Source organism: Hemiscyllium ocellatum, chromosome 19 (genome assembly GCF_020745735.1).
Source record: "Hemiscyllium ocellatum isolate sHemOce1 chromosome 19, sHemOce1.pat.X.cur, whole genome shotgun sequence".
NCBI classification, from domain to species: domain Eukaryota; kingdom Metazoa; phylum Chordata; class Chondrichthyes; order Orectolobiformes; family Hemiscylliidae; genus Hemiscyllium; species Hemiscyllium ocellatum.
In genome coordinates, this window is record NC_083419.1 from 31,084,559 (window position 1) to 31,106,098 (window position 21,540).

Here is a 21,540-nt window from a genome sequence, read left to right on the forward strand (position 1 = left end):
AATACCTTGTAAAAATGTATATCTCATGCTTCTCAGGGAATATGCATGAGAATGTATTGAAATATTTAGATCTTATTCTTTGAAAGATTTCACAGTGTTGCTTGCTTTTGTTGACTATTCAAATGTAGATTGTCAGTGTCACCTCTAATATTTAATGGACTGATCATCTGCTGTGTATGGAGAGAAAAAAAAATTTACATCTCTCGTTGCATTTCTTAATGCATATCTGTTTAGGTACAAAAACAAACAATGTTGTCACAAAGTGTGAAAGATTCACATCAACTGTGGGAAGAGGAATTGAAAACACGATCTAAGCTTGGACTTCGAATTTCTCAGTTGGATAGAGAAAAAGATGATTTGGCAGGGCAGGTAAAGGCACACTTTGAACCAATAGTTTTTTGACATATTGGTCGTCTTACATTATAGAATTACTTTCCTCCTATGAGTTTAAATTTAATGATTTCGGTCATATTGTAGTCCCTTCTTGCTACATTAGCTTTCCCCAGTTTCACAGAAGGGGACTCGCAGTAAGTTGGCATGTATGTTTTTTGGGTGTCATTAGCAATCTGTTTTATCAAATTTCAGCATTGTAAGATGACTTGATAAATTTTAAATTCAAAGTTTATTTTCATAATTATGTTGAAATTGCAAAATATTATTGAAAGAAATGGCAAAATATTGCTTGGATTTTGCATCAAAAAGAAGTGACATCATCGCTGCTGACCAATCCCGCTGACCAATGTGGGTACAGCTGCTCCAAGAGTATGCGCGATCACAGTTCTCAGCGCTGACTTCTGGTTCTGGAAGTCAATATCACACGTGGACCTTAGAGGTCTGTACAGAAGAAAATGTACACAGAGCATGGATGCTGTCTTTTATAAAAGAGCAAGTCAGATAGCAACCTGTGCAGCTGCAAATGTACAATTAAAAATGAAAATTAAGAAGTTACTGACAGAGTTGCCCTGCTATACCAGAAAATCTGCTATACTGATTACATGCAATTCTTAATTATTGCTGAACATGTTTTCTGAAAATTAACCTTTGTAATTGTTTAATCTCATACCTTCAGAATTTGTTTGTTATAATAAACTTTCTGTTCTTTTACTTCTGTCTCTTTTACTTCTCTCCTTTGATCACAATTTTTTTTTCCTTTAATTTGCATGGAGCAAGTAAAATAAACTACTCTACCAGATCCTTCCTAATACAAAATCTGAAGACAAGGTATTGGAAGATGCCAAACTGAGATTGGCAAATCTAAACCCATTTTAGCTTCTCTAAAATTTGAAGTGGGTGGGTTGTGATTAGCATTCAGGTTTATAAGCCTTTGATTTCTGACCTGACTCAAGCCCAGCCTATTTCTGAGATGAAGAGGGGCATTTTAATGTCTCAGTAATGATTCTGCCATCTCGCTAATATACAGCTTTGCCTGCCTTGTTTTTGCAAAGGTCCCCACTCGAGGGGACAGCACTCTTAAAATTCTGATCACAACAAATTCCAGACAAAAAGTCTCTCAAAAGTCTGGGCAAGCATAATAAAGTTTATTCATCACCGACTGCAAAATCTGTATGAATGAGGTTTAAATTTCAAAAATTACAAACGTCCAATTTTACTATTAACAAAGTAACAGTTAACTAAAAATTTGTAGCTTATTTCCTATCATGTCAACACTTTTGAATGGCACAGCGAATGAAAATTTTTCGCTAATTGATATTAAGAGCTTCCTTACATTATAGGTATGCATAGTATCGAATAATAGTGTATTTTGTTGCAAAATAATCAATTAACTGCTCGTGAGCATTGCTTAACAAAATAGTTTTTCCACAGTCTTATGGTGCTTTTGCATAATATGACCAATTACAGAATTAAAAAAGTTTCACGAAGTTCCTTTATTGTGACAGCAATGTGGACCTATCTACATCAAATGGACTGCATTGTTTGAAGAAAGAAGTTCACCCACCTCCTTAAGGGTAACTAGGAATGGTTACACAGCCAATGATGCCCACTTTCTGTGGATTAGCTCAAAACAAAAGGGCATTATAGGAAGTCTTTATTAATGTACTTGTAGTGATTGATTTCTTCTACTTGTAGCAGATTATTAAGGTAAATATATGTGTGCAGATTTATTTTTGTTAAAGATTAAATGCAAATACCTTTTTTTTAAAGGTTGAAAGTGAAAGGAAAAAAGTAAAGAAGCTTATAGAATTAAAAAGATCAGTAGAAACTAGACTGGCTCAGGAAATGAAAAGAAACAATGAGCTTCAGAAAGAACTAAACCGGTATGATATTCACTTTTGCAACTTGAATTTAGACTGTGTTTTAGAAAAATATTTTGGCTGTATCATACATTCCAGCATAAGACTGTTTTTATCATTCTTTATCGTTTTGCTACTTATACTTTTCCAGCATAACTCATTGTAATTAATCATTTTATCCATCTGCTGAAGTTCCCTCAGTTTTTTTCTCCTGTTGTATGGACCTCTGATTCATATGTCTCAAATCTTAAAAAGGAAGGAAGCTGTGTTTTATATGGACCTAGGTAATCACCTAGGGACAAATGAATTTATTGCAGTTGGAGATCCAATAGCTACAGTAATGATAACATAATTTGGTTTAGACTAATTAAGAAAAAAGATAGGAAAATTACAAAGATAAAAATGCTGAACTGGGGAATAGCTAATTTTAGTGATTTAAGAAAGGACCTATCACAGATTGGAACTGGTAATGTCAGAATAAAGAGCTCTCAGGCAGCCAAAGGGGAGGGAAAGAGGCCCCATTTGAAATTAGCTTTCTCTTGGAGATGAAAGCCTTACAAAGCTCAAATATCCAGTAGTAAAGAACAAGAATTTTAGAATAAAACAGCATAAGGATACAAATGACAAATATCAGGAGATTTGAATAATAACAAAATCAGAAGAACTCCATAAGGAGGCAGAGAGGTTACGAGGTCAGCATGATGTTGAAATGTAAAATATTTTGTAAATATGAGGCGCAAGTATTTAGCTAAGGAAAGTTTGGGTCTGTTAAGGACCTAAAAGGAAATCTTCACCATGAGGCAGAGGATATGGCCAAAGTATCAAATGGAATCATCTGCTTTCACAAAGAAAACAAACTATACTAAGGATAGATGAAAAGAGGAAAAGGAAATTATGGGACAAGACAATAGTAATAGATAGAAAAGAGATACTAAAAAGATTAACATTACTGGAGGTTGGTAAGGTTGCTGATATAGATGGAATTCAGACTATGTTATTAAAAGAAACAGAAATAGAAATAGCAGTGACATTGATCATAATATTTCAATTCTTATTTAGTTCAGGAGAAATCCCAGGGGCATGATGTTATTTTCACACTTTTTCAAAAGGAATAAAGCAGGTAACTACAGGTCAGTTAACCTAACATCAGTGGTGAGGAAGTTATTGAAAATGATAATCATAGACAAAATAAGCTTTTAGTTTGGAAAGCCAGGGCTTAGATTCGGACAGCTGCATGTATTTGTAAAATGTGCATTTTGTTTGACTTTGAATTCTTTGTGTCAGAAAATGTTGATGGAAGATAGTACAGTAGATGTTGTGTACATGAACTTTCAAAAGCCTTTTGACTCAGTGTACAAAGGTTTCCTGTGGATGAAAGCCTGCTCAGTTAAAAGAAAAGTGGAGCTGGATATATAATTGCTCAGTGTTAGGAAGTGTTATAGTGGTGGAGGTTTTCAACATGAAATGGTTCACAGTGTTGTTCATCAAAAGTCTTTTGAATTTTTATAAATTATGAGAGACTTGGCTAAGAAAGTAGCATTACAGGCCCATATTGTTGTGTGGCAATGATGGCAAAACTGTCAATGATTTTCATCGTTACTGAACTGAAATCAAAGGCAATTTTGGGAATCTGCGCATTCAGAAATTGCTGTCAACAATCCAGTGCCCCACCAAAGGGTGCACTGTTGAGGAACTCCTATGATTGAATTTAAATTCAGTTCTACTTTTTTTGCTGTATCTCCGTGTAAAAGCCCTTTAAACATTTTCATCTTGCTGAATGAAAAATTACTGTTTTTTAACAGACGAAACTTATAATTACTTTTAAACCCTCACTGACCCAGAAGTTAATTTTCTATTTGTTCAATGTAAAATGTCTCCATTAAGATATATCTGAATCTTAGAATACATTTTCAAAGGTTTGAGGGTATTTTAGCTTTATTTCAGTCTTGAAAATTTAAAAATTAGGGAAATAAGCACTTTGAATTTCCTGGTTTGCTCTCTTTGAGAACATTTCATGGTGATTGATTGCTTGTCCCTGTTTGCTGACATTGCTGTTTTTAGGCCCATGGAGATCTCCTTAATTGAGTTTGCCTTCTCAATGGGAAATCCACCCACAAAAATTGATATAATTTTCCAGACAGCTTTCTTCAAAGTCAACAGCAGGTGCCATTGTTTCACTGCTGGTTGCAAATTCAAGTCCATAATGTTTGGTGACAATGGAATTTAACAGTTGTAGATGTGATGCAGTTGTCAGTTTGAAGGTTTCATTGGATTGTGAAATAGGCAGAAACATGGAAAATAGCATTTGGCACAGTAAAAAGGAAAGTGCTGCATTTTGGCAAGACTAATATTGAAAGATAATGTACAAGCATAACTTTGAAAATTGTAGATTGGCAGCGAGGCTTTGTTTTCCACATAAATGATCCTTAATGATGGCTGAGCAAGTGATTTTTTTTTCAAAGATGTGTTATTTGTCCTTAGGCATAGAACATAAAAGCAGAGACAGCATTCTTGAACTTTATTAATTACAGGCCTCAACCAGAACATTATAGATAGTACTGTTAATTTGTTTTTCTTGAGTTAAGTCCACACTTGATGCAACTTCACCACACCAACTTCTGTGAACAAGAAAAATTTTATTTAGCACTGTACAATACAAGTTTTGGAGAAATCCTGAACACTTCTTCATAGATGTGAAGTGTGTCCAGGGAAGCACTCTCTGAACAAAGGAAACAGTCCTTCGTTTATATAAAATCTTTGCATCACAATTAGTAATACTCACAAGACAATCCCCAGTTGCTTCCTCATTGTCACATGGCACTCAAGACAATGCAGTAACCACCTCACTTCCAGAAACAATGTAATGCAAATAATCCCTTAATGGCCAGATCTGGTGTGATTTGTATTTTTTTTAACTATAGTGAGTAGTCAGAATTCCAACTGTAATGTTCTTATTGATTTCTGAATTGGGGATGAAAATGTAAGTAGCTCTGAATGGCATAAAAAATGGCCATGTAAATAGCTCTGGATAATAGGAGACAATAAGATAATTTCTTACAATTTGTCTGTAAATCAGAGTCATCCCACCCTAGCCTCAGGACATCCAATTTCCTGCAGGTCAGCAGAGCAAGTTAACTCTTTAATATCACAGTGCTGGCCACAGCTCTTCAGTTCAAGGCAGAAATTGTCCGTCCTTAATGCCAAACGGGATTTTCTAAGGGACTTTCGCAGCAAAACTGGAAACCCTGTATTATTTAAATAGTAAATATTGCCACTTGTTGTAAAATATACAGCTTCTCTTTTTTTATCCTATAGGAAGCCACTTTTTTATTCAAACTTCTCTCCACATTTTCCCATCACCCAATCCCTCCTTCTACATTTCCACTTTCCTTGTATCCAGTTGAATTTACATGTAGATATTTGAATAGAATCTTTCAATGCTATTTTCTTTAGGGTAGGGGCTGGGTCTGGGCAGGATACTCTTCAGACAATCGGTGTGGACTTGATGGGCCAAATGGTCTCTTTCTGCACTATAGGGATTCTATAATTCTGATTTTCCCTGAAACACCTGGGTCTGATTTTTAATTTGCTGTAGAGTGTTAAGTTGGGCTTAGAGTGTTAAATTGAGCTCCCTGTTACTGCCTTAAAGGTCACTTATTATGTTTTCTTATTACATATACTCCAGATTATAGCCAATATAACTTGAAGTGCAGAGTAGAATCTCCAGTAAAAGTTATATTAAGATAATCGATGACTTCAGTTAGGTGATTGTGTTTGTTATGCAGAATAAGATCATTGTTGAAGACTGCCAAAAAGAAATTAAAGGATTATGAGAATGGACAAATTGTCAGTCAACTGGGTGGTATTCAAGAACTGCATCATGGACACTCTGAATCTGAAACCACTCTTAACAGACTGAAGACAAAGGTGAGACCATTGTGTATTCTAAATTTAATGGTACAGTGCATGCACTGATTTTTATTGGTGCTATAAGATGTTATGCCATGAGTAGTGTACAGATATACAACAGATATTCCTTTATGAATAGAAAACCAAGAACTGTGGATGCTGAAGATCTGAAACAAAAAAACTCTGGAGAAACTTATGTCTGACAGCATCTGTAGAGAGAAAGAGAGTTGAATGCTGGTCACTTGATGTTAAAACATATTAGATAAGTCATGTTAAATTATTTTCTTTGTTTCCCAATAATCAACTCAACAGCTGGGTTGGCAAAGTTTATTTTGCACTCAGAAAATTGTGACAAGTTGTGACATCTCAATCTAAAGATTTTATTATTCTTGGTGAATCAAGAAATCTTGGATAATCAAATAGAAATCGCAAAATCAAAGCTGTTATTTTGCATCGTTATTAAAGATCAGACATCAGATTGAGATCATCAGCACTCAAATGTAAAAGGTCCTCAAGTTCTAGCTCGAAGAAGAGCAAAGCAAATATCTCCAGTGTTGACACCAGCATTTATCCCTAAATTAAAATGACAACATGCGCAACTCGCCTGTGTCCTCAGAATTGTGTACTGTGGTTCCTGTTTTGGAATGTGTATTAATTTGGACAACATTCCCTAATATTACCCATTATCCCGATTATTAACGTAATTTGCTAACAGAAGCAGTCCATTCCAGAAGCACAGTACTGCAACCTACTTCCAGAGATATGCACCAGTGACTACATATCGTTATATTAAACTGAGAGTCACTGATCATATCTTGAACTATTCAAAAATTAAAAATCACACAATACTAGGTTATAGTCCAACAGGACTATTTGGAAACATAAGCTTTCAGCACACTGCTGCTCCTTCAGCTGATTCATACAATTAAAGCAAACAGTTGCTTGTCCTATTCATACAAGTTCCAATTGCATGTATAGGGCAGTGCTGTGCTTGGTCATTGTAAATTGTCATGCAAGACCCTATAGAATACCTCAGCAAGTGGAAGTCTTTAAAAAGGATCAGGAACCATCCAGTCACCACTCAGCTGAAGAAGGAGCAACGGTCCGAAAGCTCGTGCTTCCAAATAAACCTGTTAGACTATAATCTGATGTTGTGTGATTTTTAACTTTGTCCACACCAGTCTAACACTGGCTCTTCCACATCATATTCTAAAATTATTCAGGGACATTAGATGTGACTTGCATGTAGAAGTATGTATGTTTGGAGCTATCAGATTTCATAAATGTCAAGCAGGAAACTCTTAAGATATTTATAACCTAATTTCTCCATATCTCTCAGGTTGAAGAGTTATCCCAGCAGTTGGAAACTGAAGCTGCTAAGGGTAGGCATTTGGAATCAACCAATCAAGAACTTTCTGCACAGGTTGCATCAATGAAAATTTTACAGAAAAACCAAGATCGGCTAGAAAAGAGAAAACATCAGCTAGAGGAAGAAGTAGTCAGTCTGAAACATCAGATTGAAACTAATTTGATAAACTACAGTCACATAGAACAATACAAGAGGGACATAGAGGAACATGCTCGCAAGGAAATCAAGCAGAAGCTAGAAGAAGTCAATTTATTCTTACAGGTAAGATTCTTTTTGTATGGGATTTCATATTGAAATCACTTCTTTTAACTTCTTCTTGGATCAGAATCTGTGCTGCTCATTAATGAGTCTCTAATCTGATCAATTAAAGCGTACAGTTCTTGTCCTGTTCATACAAGTTCCAATTGCATGTACAGGGCGGTGCTGTGCTTGGCCATTCCAAAGTCTATAAATTGGCATGCAAAACCCCATAGAGTAACTCAGTTTTTAAAAGGATCAGGAACCATACTGTCACCAATCACCAAAATTCTGAGTATTTATTTTTCTTAAGCCAACTGAACTGAATAAATTGTAAGTTTCTGCGAAACAAATCTTAGTATCCTTAATTTTTTAAAAAGAATCCTGTATCCACAGGCCTGCGATAAACTCGTTCCTTAAAACATGCCCTTGAATTAGTCCTCGTGTAAGGAGCATATTCTGAGGAAGAGATTTTTAAATGTGTGAGATTTTATCTAGTTCTGTTATTGTTACTAGTAACTTGTTTCTAATTTGTGTATAATTAGTTTTAACACTATGGTCCGACAACATTTTTCAGCCTATTGGAGAGAATAGGGATATGTAGTAGGCAACCTATGCAATTTCCAATGAAATTGATCAATTAAAAAGACAGCAGATAGTCATAATGCCCCTTATTCCCATTCGCCGCATAGCTAAGACTGTTACATTTCAGACTTTGGCAGGCAGAAGTTTCAAAAACTCTGTTGAGAACAAAAAATATTAAGGAGTAAGAACAAATTGTGTAACGGTATTATACAACTGTGGAGGCATTTTGCAACAGAAGCCAACCTCAAACCGGTAAAATAAATGCTTAATTTAAGTAATCTAGTCTCGCAATTTGACGGATAACTAATCTTTTGAATTTACAGTGCAGCATAAAAACTAGCCATTACCAAAAATGTATAATATAAAATTAATTTATTCCAATGCAGTATTAAATTGTTGCACTCCTTCTGTTAAGACTCAACAAGCCTCCCAAGAAGCTTTGGAACAATTGAGAGCCACAAATGAAAGCACAATTAGAAGTCAATTGGACCAGAGAATAAAAGACCTGGAATTAGAGCTCAATAAACTTCGAACTTCACAACAAGACAGCATTAATCTGAAAGATTCCGCACAGTTGGAACTTGAAAGATACAAAGAATTGTATTCAGAAGAATTAAAATTACGTAAATCCCTTGCAGCCAAACTTGACAGGTGAGACATTTGTAAGCGTTATCCCCCAAGCTCGGATGGTTCAGGCAGATGTTGGGTGGTGAGACAGTGTCGATGGAGAGGTCCAGAACATGCATGTCCTTAGCGCAGTGGGAGGGGAGTTGAAGTGTTCAGCCACAGGGCGGTGGAATTGATTGGTGCGGGTGTCCTGGAAATGTTCTCTGAAGCGCTCTGCAAGTAGGCATCCTACCTGCCCAATGTGGAGGAGACCCCATCGGGAGCAGCGGATACAGTAAATGGTGTGTGGAAGCACAGGTGAAACTTTGGATGTGGAAGGCTCCTTTGGTGCCTTGGACGGAGGTGAGGGGGGAGGAAGAAAGCCTCATCTTCCGCCTCAGGACCCTCCAACCCCATGACATCAATGTGGATTTCACCAGTTTCCTTCCCCTCCTATCTTATCCCAGTTCCAACCTTCCAGCTTAACACCGTCCTCATAACCTGTCCCACCTGTCAATCTTCCTTCCCACTCAGTCGCTCCACCCTCCTCTCCGACCTATCATCTTTACCCCCACCTCCATCTACCAATTGCACTCTCAGCTATCTTTTCCCCAGCCTCACTCCCCTCTCCCACTTATCTTTCCACCCCCGAGGCTCCCAGCCTCATTCCTGATGAAGGGCTTTTGCCTGAAAGATCGATTTTCCTGCTCTTCGGATGCTGCCTGACCAATTGTGCTTTTCCAGCACCACACTCTTGACTCTGATCTCCAGCATCCGCAGTATTCACTTTCACCTAGCTTAGTGGGCTAATCAACTGTCAACCCACAACCATCCAGCTATGACCTATGCAGAAAAGAATAATCCTCTGCACTTGGGATTGCAGACAGAAAGACACATTAACCTATATCATTCAAACAGATTTATCTCTTTGCTGTTTTTGAGGGAAGGGAGATTATTTAAAATTGGAGAAGCTTGAAGGACTCAACATTGAGTTCTCCAATTTCAAATAACCTCCCTTTCCTTCTCTGCCCTTCCACCTCCCTTCCAATCCTCCCAGCCGCTTACTGGATTCATTCGTCCCATTGACCAACTAAGTTGCATCCTCTACCAGTGTTCACCTATCCCCACTTCACCACCCTGCCCCCGCCACTGCCACCCTCTTTATCTGCAGCTCCCCTTACACCCACTCCCACTCCAGAAGAAGGGTTACACCCAAAACGTCGACTTCTCATCCTCCTGATACTGCCTGCATTGCTATGTTCTTCCAGCCTCCTGCTTGTCTACGTTATAAAACCATGACCAAGAACTCTTCATAAAGTCAGAGGTATACAACACAGAAAAAGGCCTTTCGGACCATCGTGTCCATGTAACCAAAAACAACGATCTAACTATTCCAATTCTGTTTTCCAGCATTTGTCTCATAGTCTTACATGCAAGTATATATCTAAATAATTTTTAAATGTCATAAGAGGTCCTGCCTCTACCACCCTTACAGGCAGTGATATCCAGGCTGCCACCACTATCTGGGTGAAGAAGATTTTTCTTGCATCTCTTTAAATTCCTGCTCCTTCACTTAAATTTATGGCCCGGTTATCGATGCCTCCATCAAAGGGAAAACTTAGTGCATCTTGTCTGTGCCCCTCTTAATTTTGTAATTTTTCAGATCCCGGACATACAACCATCAAATTCAATAATGTTTATAGATACTACATAATCTGGCATCACATGATTAAACAGCCAGAAATATTTCCAATTTGAGTTGACAACTCGAACAACTGATTTAGTGTTCAGCAGCAATTTGAATAAAGCTCTATATGGGGCAACACCTGCATGAGGACAACAATAAACTTACAAAATGGATAAATAATTGGCAAATAAAGTTCAACACATTTAATTGCAAGGCAGTATATTTGGTTAGAAGGGGATATCACTTACTACTCAGATGTGAATCTAGATGGGGTAAAGGAATCAAGGGAGCTCCCAGTAATTATAGACCAATTTAGACTAAATGATCTACCACAATTTTGGTGCCTTGGATGGAGGTGAGGGGGGAGGTGTGGGTGCAGGTTTTAAATTCCTGCAGTGGCAGGGGAAGGTGCCAGAGGAAAGGGTGGATTGTTAGGAGGTGTCGACCTGACGAGATAGTTGTGGAGGAAACAGTCTTTACGGAAAGCTGATAGGGGTGAGGAGGGAAATGTATCTCCGATGGTGGGGTTTGTTTGTAGGTGGCGGATATGGCGGAGGATGGTGCGACGTATACAGAGGTTGGTGGGGTGGAAGATGAGGATCGGGGGGGTTCTGTCCGTGTTGGAGGGGTGGGGGGAGGTGTGGCTTGTGGATGAGATGCGCTGGAGGGCATCATCAACTATGTGGGAGGGGAAATTGCTTTAGTCTACTAAGCTGTCAAAAATGGACTCCTATTCTTTAAATGGTACATTAGGATCTTTCACATTCACCTAAAAAAGCAAAGGGAGCTTCAATTTAACAGCTCTTTAAAAGGCACATTGACTAGCAGTGGAACATTCTATTACTTCTCATGTGTCCCCCTAAATTAAGTGCTTCCTGAAGGAGGTTTTGAACCTGTGCATTTATGATTCAGTTGAGAATGCTACCTGTGAGCCAAGTTTGAACCATTTAACCAATTTCTTATTAATGTTGCTCATTCCTTCCATTCACCAAACATATATCACCAGTTCAGACACGGAATTTGCTTTAGTGATGAGTGCCAATCATTAACTTCAAATCTCTCTATTATCTTTTGATTAATCAAGATTTGGAGATTTCCCAGAAGTTGAAACTAAATGAAAGTATCAGTATGAGTAATCTTAATTCAATATTTTTATGTGAATGACCTGTCTGGTCGAGAAAAGTAGAGAAGTGGAAGTTCTAGTGCAGATGCTAATCAGTTTATCATCAGTGCTAGCTGTTGTAAGTGTGGCAGGTGCAGGCAAGTCAGGAAGCCCAGCAGCTTTTATTATGCAGGCCCCTGGCAAGGGACAAGGATGATAGCTGTCTTCTATTGGGGTGTCAATACTTCACTTGTTTGAGGTCTTTAGGTCAGGTCAGGTATCCAAAATACCAGATTTACTTCGGATTATGGTCTTTTTTGACTCCCTTGACGACTATCAACAATTACACGCAGTGACCACCTCTCCATTCTGCTACAATTGGGACTACAGAGCTGGCCAGCCCATTTTTGTTTATTTTATTTTAATTCTTTAATGAGTTCTGAGCCCTTGCTAATTTCACTTCAAATGAGTGGCCTTCATAGGGCATTTCACAGAGCATTAAAAATCAGCCACATTGCTGTGGATCTGGAATCGCATGTGGGACAGATACTGGGTAAGCACAGCAGATTTCTCAATAAAGCAATGAAAGTCTCATTTTGACTCAAGTGTTGCCGTACTATAATATTGCTGTAGGGTAGCCAGTTTCCAACATTTTAGTCAGGGATAGAATATGTCTCAAAGTCAAATCCACCCCCAATGAAAACTGCATATTTTGTTTTTCAAAGTTGGTAACTGTGATGGGTATTGTTAGGGATCAGACCAAAACCACTCAAGTTATGTTAAGAAGATAGTCTAGACTCTACATTTTCTTATTGTAAAGGCAAGTGAAAGGTGTTGCATTCCAGGTGCAATTTGATTGGTCAAACTACTCGACATTAAGGAAAACACACTTTATACTACAGTTAAAGTACAGACAAAATTAAAATAAAAGAATTGGTTTAACTGTAACTGTATCAAAATGCCTAACAAAATAATAGTATATTAACTACTCCGAATTGACTGTTCAAATATAGTAACATCCCAGAAATACACCCTTGGCAAAGACAAATTTAATAAAATAGATCATAGTGAGTTTTGAGAAGATTTGTAGCTCAGGTTGAGGTTTTAGATGGAGGTTTGCTCACTGAGCTGCAAGGTTCATTTCCAGACATTTCATTACCTTACTAGGTAACATCTTTAGTGGGCCTCAGGTGAAGCAATGCTGAAAATTCCTGCTTTGTATTTATATGTTTGGGCTTCTTTGGGTCGGTGATGTCATTTCCTATGGTGATGTTATTTCCTGTGGTGAAGTTACTTTCTGTTCTGTTTCTCGGGGGTGGTAGATGGGGTCTAACTCAATGTGTTTGTTGATAGAGTTCCAGTTGGAATGCCATGCTTCTAGAAATTCTCGTGTGTGTCTTTGTTTGGCTTGTCCTAGGATGGATGTGTTGTCCCAATCGAAGCGGTTTCCTTTCTCATCCATATGTGAGGATACTAATGAGAGAGGGTCATGTCTTTTTATGGCTAGTTGGTATTCATGTTTCCTGATGGCTAGTTTTCTGCCCGTTTGTCCAACATAATGTTTGTTACAGACCTTATTTTCCGAAAAATCGATTATCCGAACGAAATAGTGGGCGGCAAGGTGGCACAGTGGTTAGCACTGCTGCCTCACAGCGCCAGAGACCCGGGTACAATTCCCGACTCAGGCGACTGTGTGGAGTTTGCACATTCTACCCGTGTCTGCGTGGGTTTCCTCCGGGTGCTCCAGTTTCCTCCCACTGTCCAAAGATGTGCGGATTAAGTGAATCGGCCATGCTAAATTGCCCATTGTGTTGGGTAAATGTAGGGGAATGGGTGGGTTGCTCTTCGGCAGGTCGGTGTGGACTTGTTGGGCCGAAAGGTCTGTTTCCACACTGTAAGTAATCTAATCTAATCTAATCTAATCTAATAGTGTCCACTCATCTCATTCAGATAGTCGAGTTTCCACTGTAGAGGGTCTTAAGACCCTATACAGAAAATGAGCAAGCAAGGACTGTAACAAACACTACATAGATCATTTCACATGCAGTTCCAGCTGCTGTAAGAAAACCCCAGCTTTTAGTTGTTACAGAGTGAAGAGTAAGAGCTTCCACATCCAGCTTCAAGATCACAGCAACGGCTGAGAGCTAAAACTAAAACTCCTGGTTCTGTGGCAGCTTGACCCCATCTATTAAGGCAGCTTCTATTGTTCCAACTTTTTTTTAAAAAATCAAAGGCCCCTGAAGTTGTTTACTCGATTGGTTTTGAGCAGATTGTTCAGTAGCTCTGTTTCGATCTTGATTTTTTTTTTAAAAGAAGTCAAAATACACTTTGTAAAGCCATGTATCATCACAACTTCTTCCCACTCCTCCATCATTTAAAAAAAACCCATCAATTTACAAAGATAGCTTCATTTGTAGAAACCTTTAGCTTTACACCATTAATACATTATGATACATATACATTACATTGAGTATAAGCATGCAAAAAATTACTACTAATCCATTTCAGTTCTTTTCTTCCCACCACTGAATGCCTTTGTCTTCATTCATCAAAGTTGTGACAACACGTCAGCAATTATGTTCTCTCATCCTGTATAGTTTTGAAATTGAATGGCTACAATAATCTGCCTCTAAACATTTTTCTCCTTAACTTTTTCCCTTAAACTTTATGGGGTTATGATCAGTATGTACAATTATCTAGGGTGCATTACTGGCATTATAAATGCTGTAAAGCCAACATTAAACTCAAGGATACTTCTCAGTCATGGAATATTTCTGTTGATGATTAGTCAGTTTTCTGGAAAAATACCCAATAGGTCTTTCTAGCTCGTCGTCATCTTGAAAGAGTGCAGTACTGACACTCACATCACTCTCATTGATAGCCATCTCGAATACTTTGCTTAAATAGGTATAGCTTACACTGGGACAGTGGTTAACAGCTTTCAGGCTGTCAGGTGTCTTCTGACATTTGTCTATCCACTGAAATTTTCTGAACTTTTTCAAAATGTCAGTCAGTGTAGCAACCACACTGCTAACATTTGGTCTGAACTTTCAATAAAAAACAGTTAATCCCAGAAATTGTAGGACTTCCCTCTTTGTTGATGGTTTGGGAAACTTACCAATAACCTTTGTTTTCACATTCCATAGGGCCATCAGTCCATGTCCAATAACATGGCCCAGGAATGTGACTTAGGCTTTTGCAAACTCACGCTTAGGTTTATCACCAAACCTGCCTCTTGAAGTCAATCAAACAATTCTGCTAGATGCTCCAAATGTTCCTTCCATGTGTGACTAAAAATCACCAGATTGTTGATGTATACAACAGAATTGGGTAATCCAGAAATTATCTTATTGGTTAGTCTTTGAAATATGTCTGGTGCATTTTTCATAGCAAATGGCATGGCTTTAGACTTTTACATTCCATTTGGCATCGTGACAACTGAAGTTTCCTTCACTTTCTGATAAACGTACCTGCCAGTGTCCTCTGAGTAAGTCCAACTTTGAAATATAAGTTGTTTGTTCCGCCTTCTCAATACAGTCTTCCAAACATGGAATGAGATATGAATCAGATTTTGTAACTGCATTGCTTTTGCGATTAGTCCACACACAATCGTTAGGTACTATCTCATTTTAGTACTGTTACTATGGATGAGCTCAATTCACTGCAACTCACTTTGATTATATTGTGTCTCAGCACACATTTAATCTCTTTTTGAAGCTGTGCCAACTTTAGAATGTGAAGTCTACAAAAATATTGTTTAATTGGAATAGAATTTCCTATATCTACACCATGCATAATCAGATTAGTACTTCCCAGCTTATTCCCACATATCTCCCAATGTGATTATTATAATTCTTTTTTTTGGATCATTTCAATTTTCCTTTTGAAGTTAACTCAGTAATTTATCCCAATTTTTAAGAACTTCCTCATTGTCCAATTCAGAATCGTCGTTAATTCACACTTTGCGCTCCTTCTCTGTCAAAATACCTTTTGAGCGTATTTACATGACATACTTGAAGAGATTTCTTTCTATCTGGTGTTCTTATCAAATAATTCATTTCATTCAATTTCCTTTCAGTTTGAGAAGGCCCACTTGCCTTTTGAAGGTTCACCTACCGCCACTGGGACTAACACTAACACTTTATCTCCACTAGCTAAATTACATGTTTCTGATCTGTCTGCTTCCTGTTTCATCACATGCTGTGTGACTTTGAAATACTGTCTAGCCAACTCACCCATTCTATTTAATCTTTTCCTAAGATTTGACTCACAGTCCAGAATCAGAGATTGACCAAATGTGTGGTCTCTGCATTCTGACTCACCAATTTCTCCTTAATTAATTTCAATGGTCCTGTCACATCATGCCCAAAAACTAATCTAAATAGACCGAATTTAGTTGATTCATTGGGTGCATCCCTAATTGCAAAAGTGCTTCACAAGACAGTAATGATATAGTAGTGCAGTATTGAATGTTGGTATCTTAGATTGTTGGAAAATTATTTTCAACGCAGCTGAAATTTCAATGGTTTTATGTAATGAGCATGTTTCCTAATAGTTTTATTTGTATCAAAGATTGTACAAAAAGCTTTGAAGATATCCAGTTTGTTTGGAATTAATATTGGCATTTTAACAACTTTCATTTATTTCCTTCTACAGAGCAAATGAGAGGTTAGCAGAAACCAATACTAAGCTACTAAATGAGCGTCAACGTAGTAAATCCTTAATTGCTAACAGCATTATGAATGGAAGCTTCAATGTAACTCCTGCTCTAGAGATGGGTCAACTGCAAAGCACAATGGGTAATGTCGGTAACCTGGGAACTTTCAACAGAAATCTAGGAAATAGCTTCTTAAATCCAATTGAAGATGGAATGTCCTCTACCAACAAAGTAGAGTCATATCTGGCTAAGGTCAGTTATCGCAGTATACTTTTTATGCTCTAAATTTGTGTTTCCTTCCTGAACACAATGTCTAAATATAGGCAGTTTTTTCTTAATCAATAATAGAACAAATATTTTAATTGTGATCTTCAAAGAGAGAAAGCCTTCTCTATGATATGGCCGATATTTTTCTACAGTCTTCACAACTCTTTATTTTTGAAGTTCAATATTAAGATTTGTGCAAGTCATAATTAAAACATATTGTGCAAGCAGTACAGAAGTTTTCAGTAAATTCTTGTGACTTCAATACATTTTAAAATTTTGACGTAAGGTGGACCCTTGTCAATGATTTTTTGTGTTAATGTTCAATGTTCACCACATTGTGATTGTTAAAAATTATATCCCTTAAGGAATTTGCATTTTTTTCAGTTAAAAATTTAATTTCTTAACAATGTATTCATAGCTTTTGTAAAATTTCTGTTTTATGAAAGGACCTTTTCAGAAGGAGGAAAATTGTTCTTACCCAGGCATTAAAGCCCCTTTTGTAAAGAAATATGGAATACTACTGAGATTTTCTTGAAAATATTCTGCAGTGATAAATAATTTTAATATATTAAACTGGACACCCAGAAAACAGAAAGCCCTGTGCCAAACAGCAGAAGGAGATTGTTTTACAAAACATGTTAAATTTCTATATTTTGATTTTCAGTTTTAAAGTTCAGTTTGATTTCTGCATAATTACTGCTGAATTGCTTGAAACCCCATTTTTAAAAATACAAAACAGTGAATTTAACCCTGAACTGAGAGGTCTGTACACTCACAGGTCTCATTTCTCGCTCCTTCAGCTCCTCACTCAACACTCTGTTTCTCACCTATCTTCTATGCATCCAGATGCATAACAAGGTCTGTAGCCATGTGTTATTTGTTGACTAAAATCCATTGTGGTTGTATTCTATATTAGGGATACCCTTTGTATATATCTGTCTAAACTACTTCATTTGGTCTGTGAAGTATATTCATGTCTGATATAAGTATCAATTCTACAAATCTCTCAATATTGTATTATTAAGTATTGAAATTAATTAGCTTAAATACTTTTGTTCTCTCGCAGTCTAATTCATTCTTGGTGTTATCATAGACCATGCTGTTGACCAGTAATGTTTCTTTCTGACATTGCATGGAGTTGCAAGAGATATCTGCGTAAAGCATGGATTATGTTTTGATGTGAATGTTTGATATCAAGCTGATTTCTATTGTTTATTACCTTCAAAATCTCACTTTACACCTGTTGACATTGATCAGTAGTATTACAAACTTTATTAATCCATGACTTAAGGTATGCTGAAGAACTGAGTAAACAGATGAGTTATAATTTCATGCTGTTAGTGTTAACTTTGGACAATTTATTTTTACAGCTAGCAAAAGGAAAATAGCTAGTATTATTGACGTCTAATCTTTATTTTCTATACTAATCCAACCAATTTAAAATTTAGAAATTAATATTTATACATAATTGAGGTCCTTCAACTCTTGTCGGTAAGTATAAATTTATATAAAAGGACCAAAATACAACAAAGTGACAATAACTTAGAATAAACTAACTGAAATTTTCAGTACATTTAAATTCCTGTCTAGGGCAACAGGCTAGGGAAGACATTGGTGAAAAGAGAAGAAAATGGTATGACCTGCCACATAATGGAACCTAAATACTGAAGGGATACATCATAGCCGAGGGACAAAATGTAGAGAAGGCGTTCAGAGAGCATCTTGCTTTAAAAAAAAATTCATCCTGTTCATGATATTTTCCTGCTGGAGCAGGGAAATACGTACAACTTGGAGCACCATGTATTACACCCCAGGACATCCCAAAGCACTTCACAGCCAATTGTCTACTTGGGGAGAAAGTAATAGAAGGATACATCATGGTCTTATAGGCTTAGAAGTTGAACACTCTAGGTGCTAGAATGAGTCTGATGAGTGAGGCAAGGTAGAAAATAACAGGAGTGCTGGCAATGGTTTTCACTTCTTCTCTGACCACAGGAGAGGTGCCAGGGGACTGGCACAGCCAATGTGGTGCTGTTATTCAGTAAGGGAGCTAGTGATAAACCAGGAAACGATAGGCCAATTGGACTAACTTCACTGGTGGGGAAACTATTCGAAGCAATTCAAAGGTACAGAATTAATCTGCATTTGGGGAGGTAGGGATTAATCAGGAACAGTCATTATGGTTTCGTTAAGGTAAAGACGTGTCTGACCAATTTGACTGAATTCTTTGAAGAGATGTCTTGGTATATATATGAGGACAACACATTCGACATGGACTTTCGCAAGGCTTTAGAAAATGTCCTACGTGGAAGGCTAATGGCAAAGTAAGAGCATGTGATCCAAAGAAAATTGGTTAATTGGATCCAGAATTAGCTGAGTGGCAGGAAGTAAGGCAAGGGGCATTTTTTGTAATTGGAAGCCTGTGTCCAGTGGGGTTCCGCAGGGATCAGTGTTGGGACTTCTGCTGCTTTTGTTACATATTAATGATTTAGACTTGATTTTAGGAGGGTTGATCAGTAAATTCACAGATGTAATAAAAATTGGTGGCATACTATACAGTGATTACGATAGTTTTAGCATACAACAGAATATACATGGTCTGACTGATAAGTATGAGGTGATTCAGTTGAGCAAGACAAACAAAGCAAGGGAACACTTGATGAATAGGAGGACCCTGGAAAGCACATAGGTTCAAACGGAACTTAAGGAATGTCCAGCAGACCCTGAGGTTAGCTGGACAGGTGGATAAAATGTTTAAGAAGGCATAAGGGATACTTGCCTTTCATAGTTGAAGCAAAGAGTTTAAGAGCAGTGAGGTTATACTGGAACTGACTGTATAAAATGTTAGTTAGGCCACCAGAGTATTGGATGCAGTTCTGGAATCCACATAATAGGAAGGATGTGAATGCATTGAGGGTGCAGAGACAATTTACCAGGATGTTGCCTGAACTAGTGAGTTTCAGTTTATGAAGAGAGATTGAATAGATAGGGTTGTTTTTCTTAGAATAGAGGAAACTGAGTGGGGGACATGGTTGAGATTTTACAATCATAAGGGCTGTACATTGGGTAGATTGGAAGGAGCTTATTCCAACGCATAAATGGCTATGCTCCGAGTGCTGGAAAATGAGGTTCCCTCAAAAGGTTAGCTGCTTTTTTTTTTATTTACACTGACGTGACCGGGCAAACTTTTTCTGTGCTGCAGACTTCTATGACTCTAAGTTGTAACGGAATAAGATGGCAAGGAATTCATGTAGAGTGCAAACACCAATATAGAATTGCCTGCTTTTAATTGAGGAATAATTGATGAGCTGGTTGAGATGTGAGAGTACTATTAATAAAATAAGGCTGACAAACAATTCCATGAAGGAATATAGGGGAAGGATGTTTCAACAACCAGAAAGTGTACAGTTCTAATTGTCAGAAAATTATGGGCAGAGTATATTTGAATTTTATATACCTATATCATGTGTTCTAGTAAGTAGTTATAGAAACAAGAAAATTAGATATTCATTTCTGTCTATAGACATAGATCATCCCAGGGTCTAACCTATTGATAGCAGCTGAAATTGTGGTGATTTTGGGTGAGGTGTTGGAAGGAGTATCACCATATTAAACTACAGAGCTAATACATAGGACGACATCAACATTTATTTGTAAGGAGAACTGAATGTTAGGCTACAGCTAGCCACTTTTGTTTCTGAATTATCATACGTTCTGCATGTTAGTTGCAAAATATATTACAGCAATTGATACATCCTGGAGTCAGCTTCTCTGTGCCCATTGTCATTGGCAGGTAGATATGCCAGTGCCTACAGAAATAGTTGGTGGCATCTCCTCGGGTACTGTAAAGTTGGGTATTACTTGCTCACCCTGGAAGTCCAAGAGAAATTATTCTATTAGTATGGTGCCATTGATTTCATGAAACATCCCAGGAACATTATTAAACAAAGAAGAATATCAAACCACAGAAGGAGATATCGAGTCAAATGCCCAAAACCTTAGTCATAGACTGTAAGGAGAGTCTTAAAGGCAGAAAACAATATGTAGAGAGGACATTCCTGAGGTCGGGATTAAGCAACTGAAAACTAAGGCCATCAGTGAAGGAATAATCATAACTCAGGATGCACAAAAGGCCAGGATTAGAGGAGCAAAGGTATTATGCTGGGTTGTGGGGCTGAAGGAGATTAGAAATAGTGAACTATTTGAAAACCAGAATGAGATGTTGCTTGACCAGAAGCCACATACGTCGGTGAGGATGGGGATGACAGTTGAACAATACTTGTTGCAAGTTGCCGGAGAGCTTAAAGTCCCCTACAGTTTGAGGGAAGAATATGGGAAACCAGCCCAGTTTGTGTTGGAGTAGTCGGACCTAGAGGTCAGTAAAGACCATTTTATTTTTAATCTGTATTTTGCATTATGGATCAAAATCAAAAAACTTTTAAATACCAATGATTATAGAAAGGATTACTGCACTTGTAGGTTTTCTGACGAATTGTAAATGTTTACAGTGCTGTTTATTCAAGCAGTAGTAGAGGCTCCTCCAAACAAGCTGGAGCCAAGGACTGTGTGCGAAGTGAGAATCAACCAACAACAAGTCATTGATTGGTTTGTGGAGTGGTGACCAGTCATCAATGACATAGGTCTTCTATTTGCCATCATCCCAGGCAGCTTGGGTGTGTGAATGCTTGATCAGAAGTCATTGGATTCTGAAAAGCAAGCTGCTCTTTTCTGAGCAATAATAAGCATATCATGCCTGAAGAAAGCCAGTTTATCTCCCTTCAGTTTTTGTATGCTGTGGGTTTTAAAAGAAACAAACCAGAGACTTTGTAAATATGAACCAATCGCCCACTTCATCCTAAAAGCAAGTGA

The 21,540-nt window shown here is 37.6% G+C and overlaps 1 protein-coding gene across 5 annotated transcripts in view; it reads left to right on the forward strand.

Moving 5' to 3' along the window:
* Positions 1-21,540, forward strand: part of si:ch211-272n13.3 (ankyrin repeat domain-containing protein 26) — a 157,274-nt gene that overhangs the window by 127,460 nt on the left and 8,274 nt on the right. For all 5 annotated transcript variants that reach the window (XM_060839792.1, XM_060839797.1, XM_060839794.1 and 2 more), the window contains 6 exons: positions 235-369; positions 2,164-2,276; positions 6,038-6,179; positions 7,501-7,791; positions 8,768-9,003; positions 16,404-16,656. In XM_060839792.1, coding sequence (XP_060695775.1) covers positions 235-369; positions 2,164-2,276; positions 6,038-6,179; positions 7,501-7,791; positions 8,768-9,003; positions 16,404-16,656 — 1,170 coding nt within the window. The remainder of the gene's footprint in view (positions 1-234; positions 370-2,163; positions 2,277-6,037; positions 6,180-7,500; positions 7,792-8,767; positions 9,004-16,403; positions 16,657-21,540) is intronic.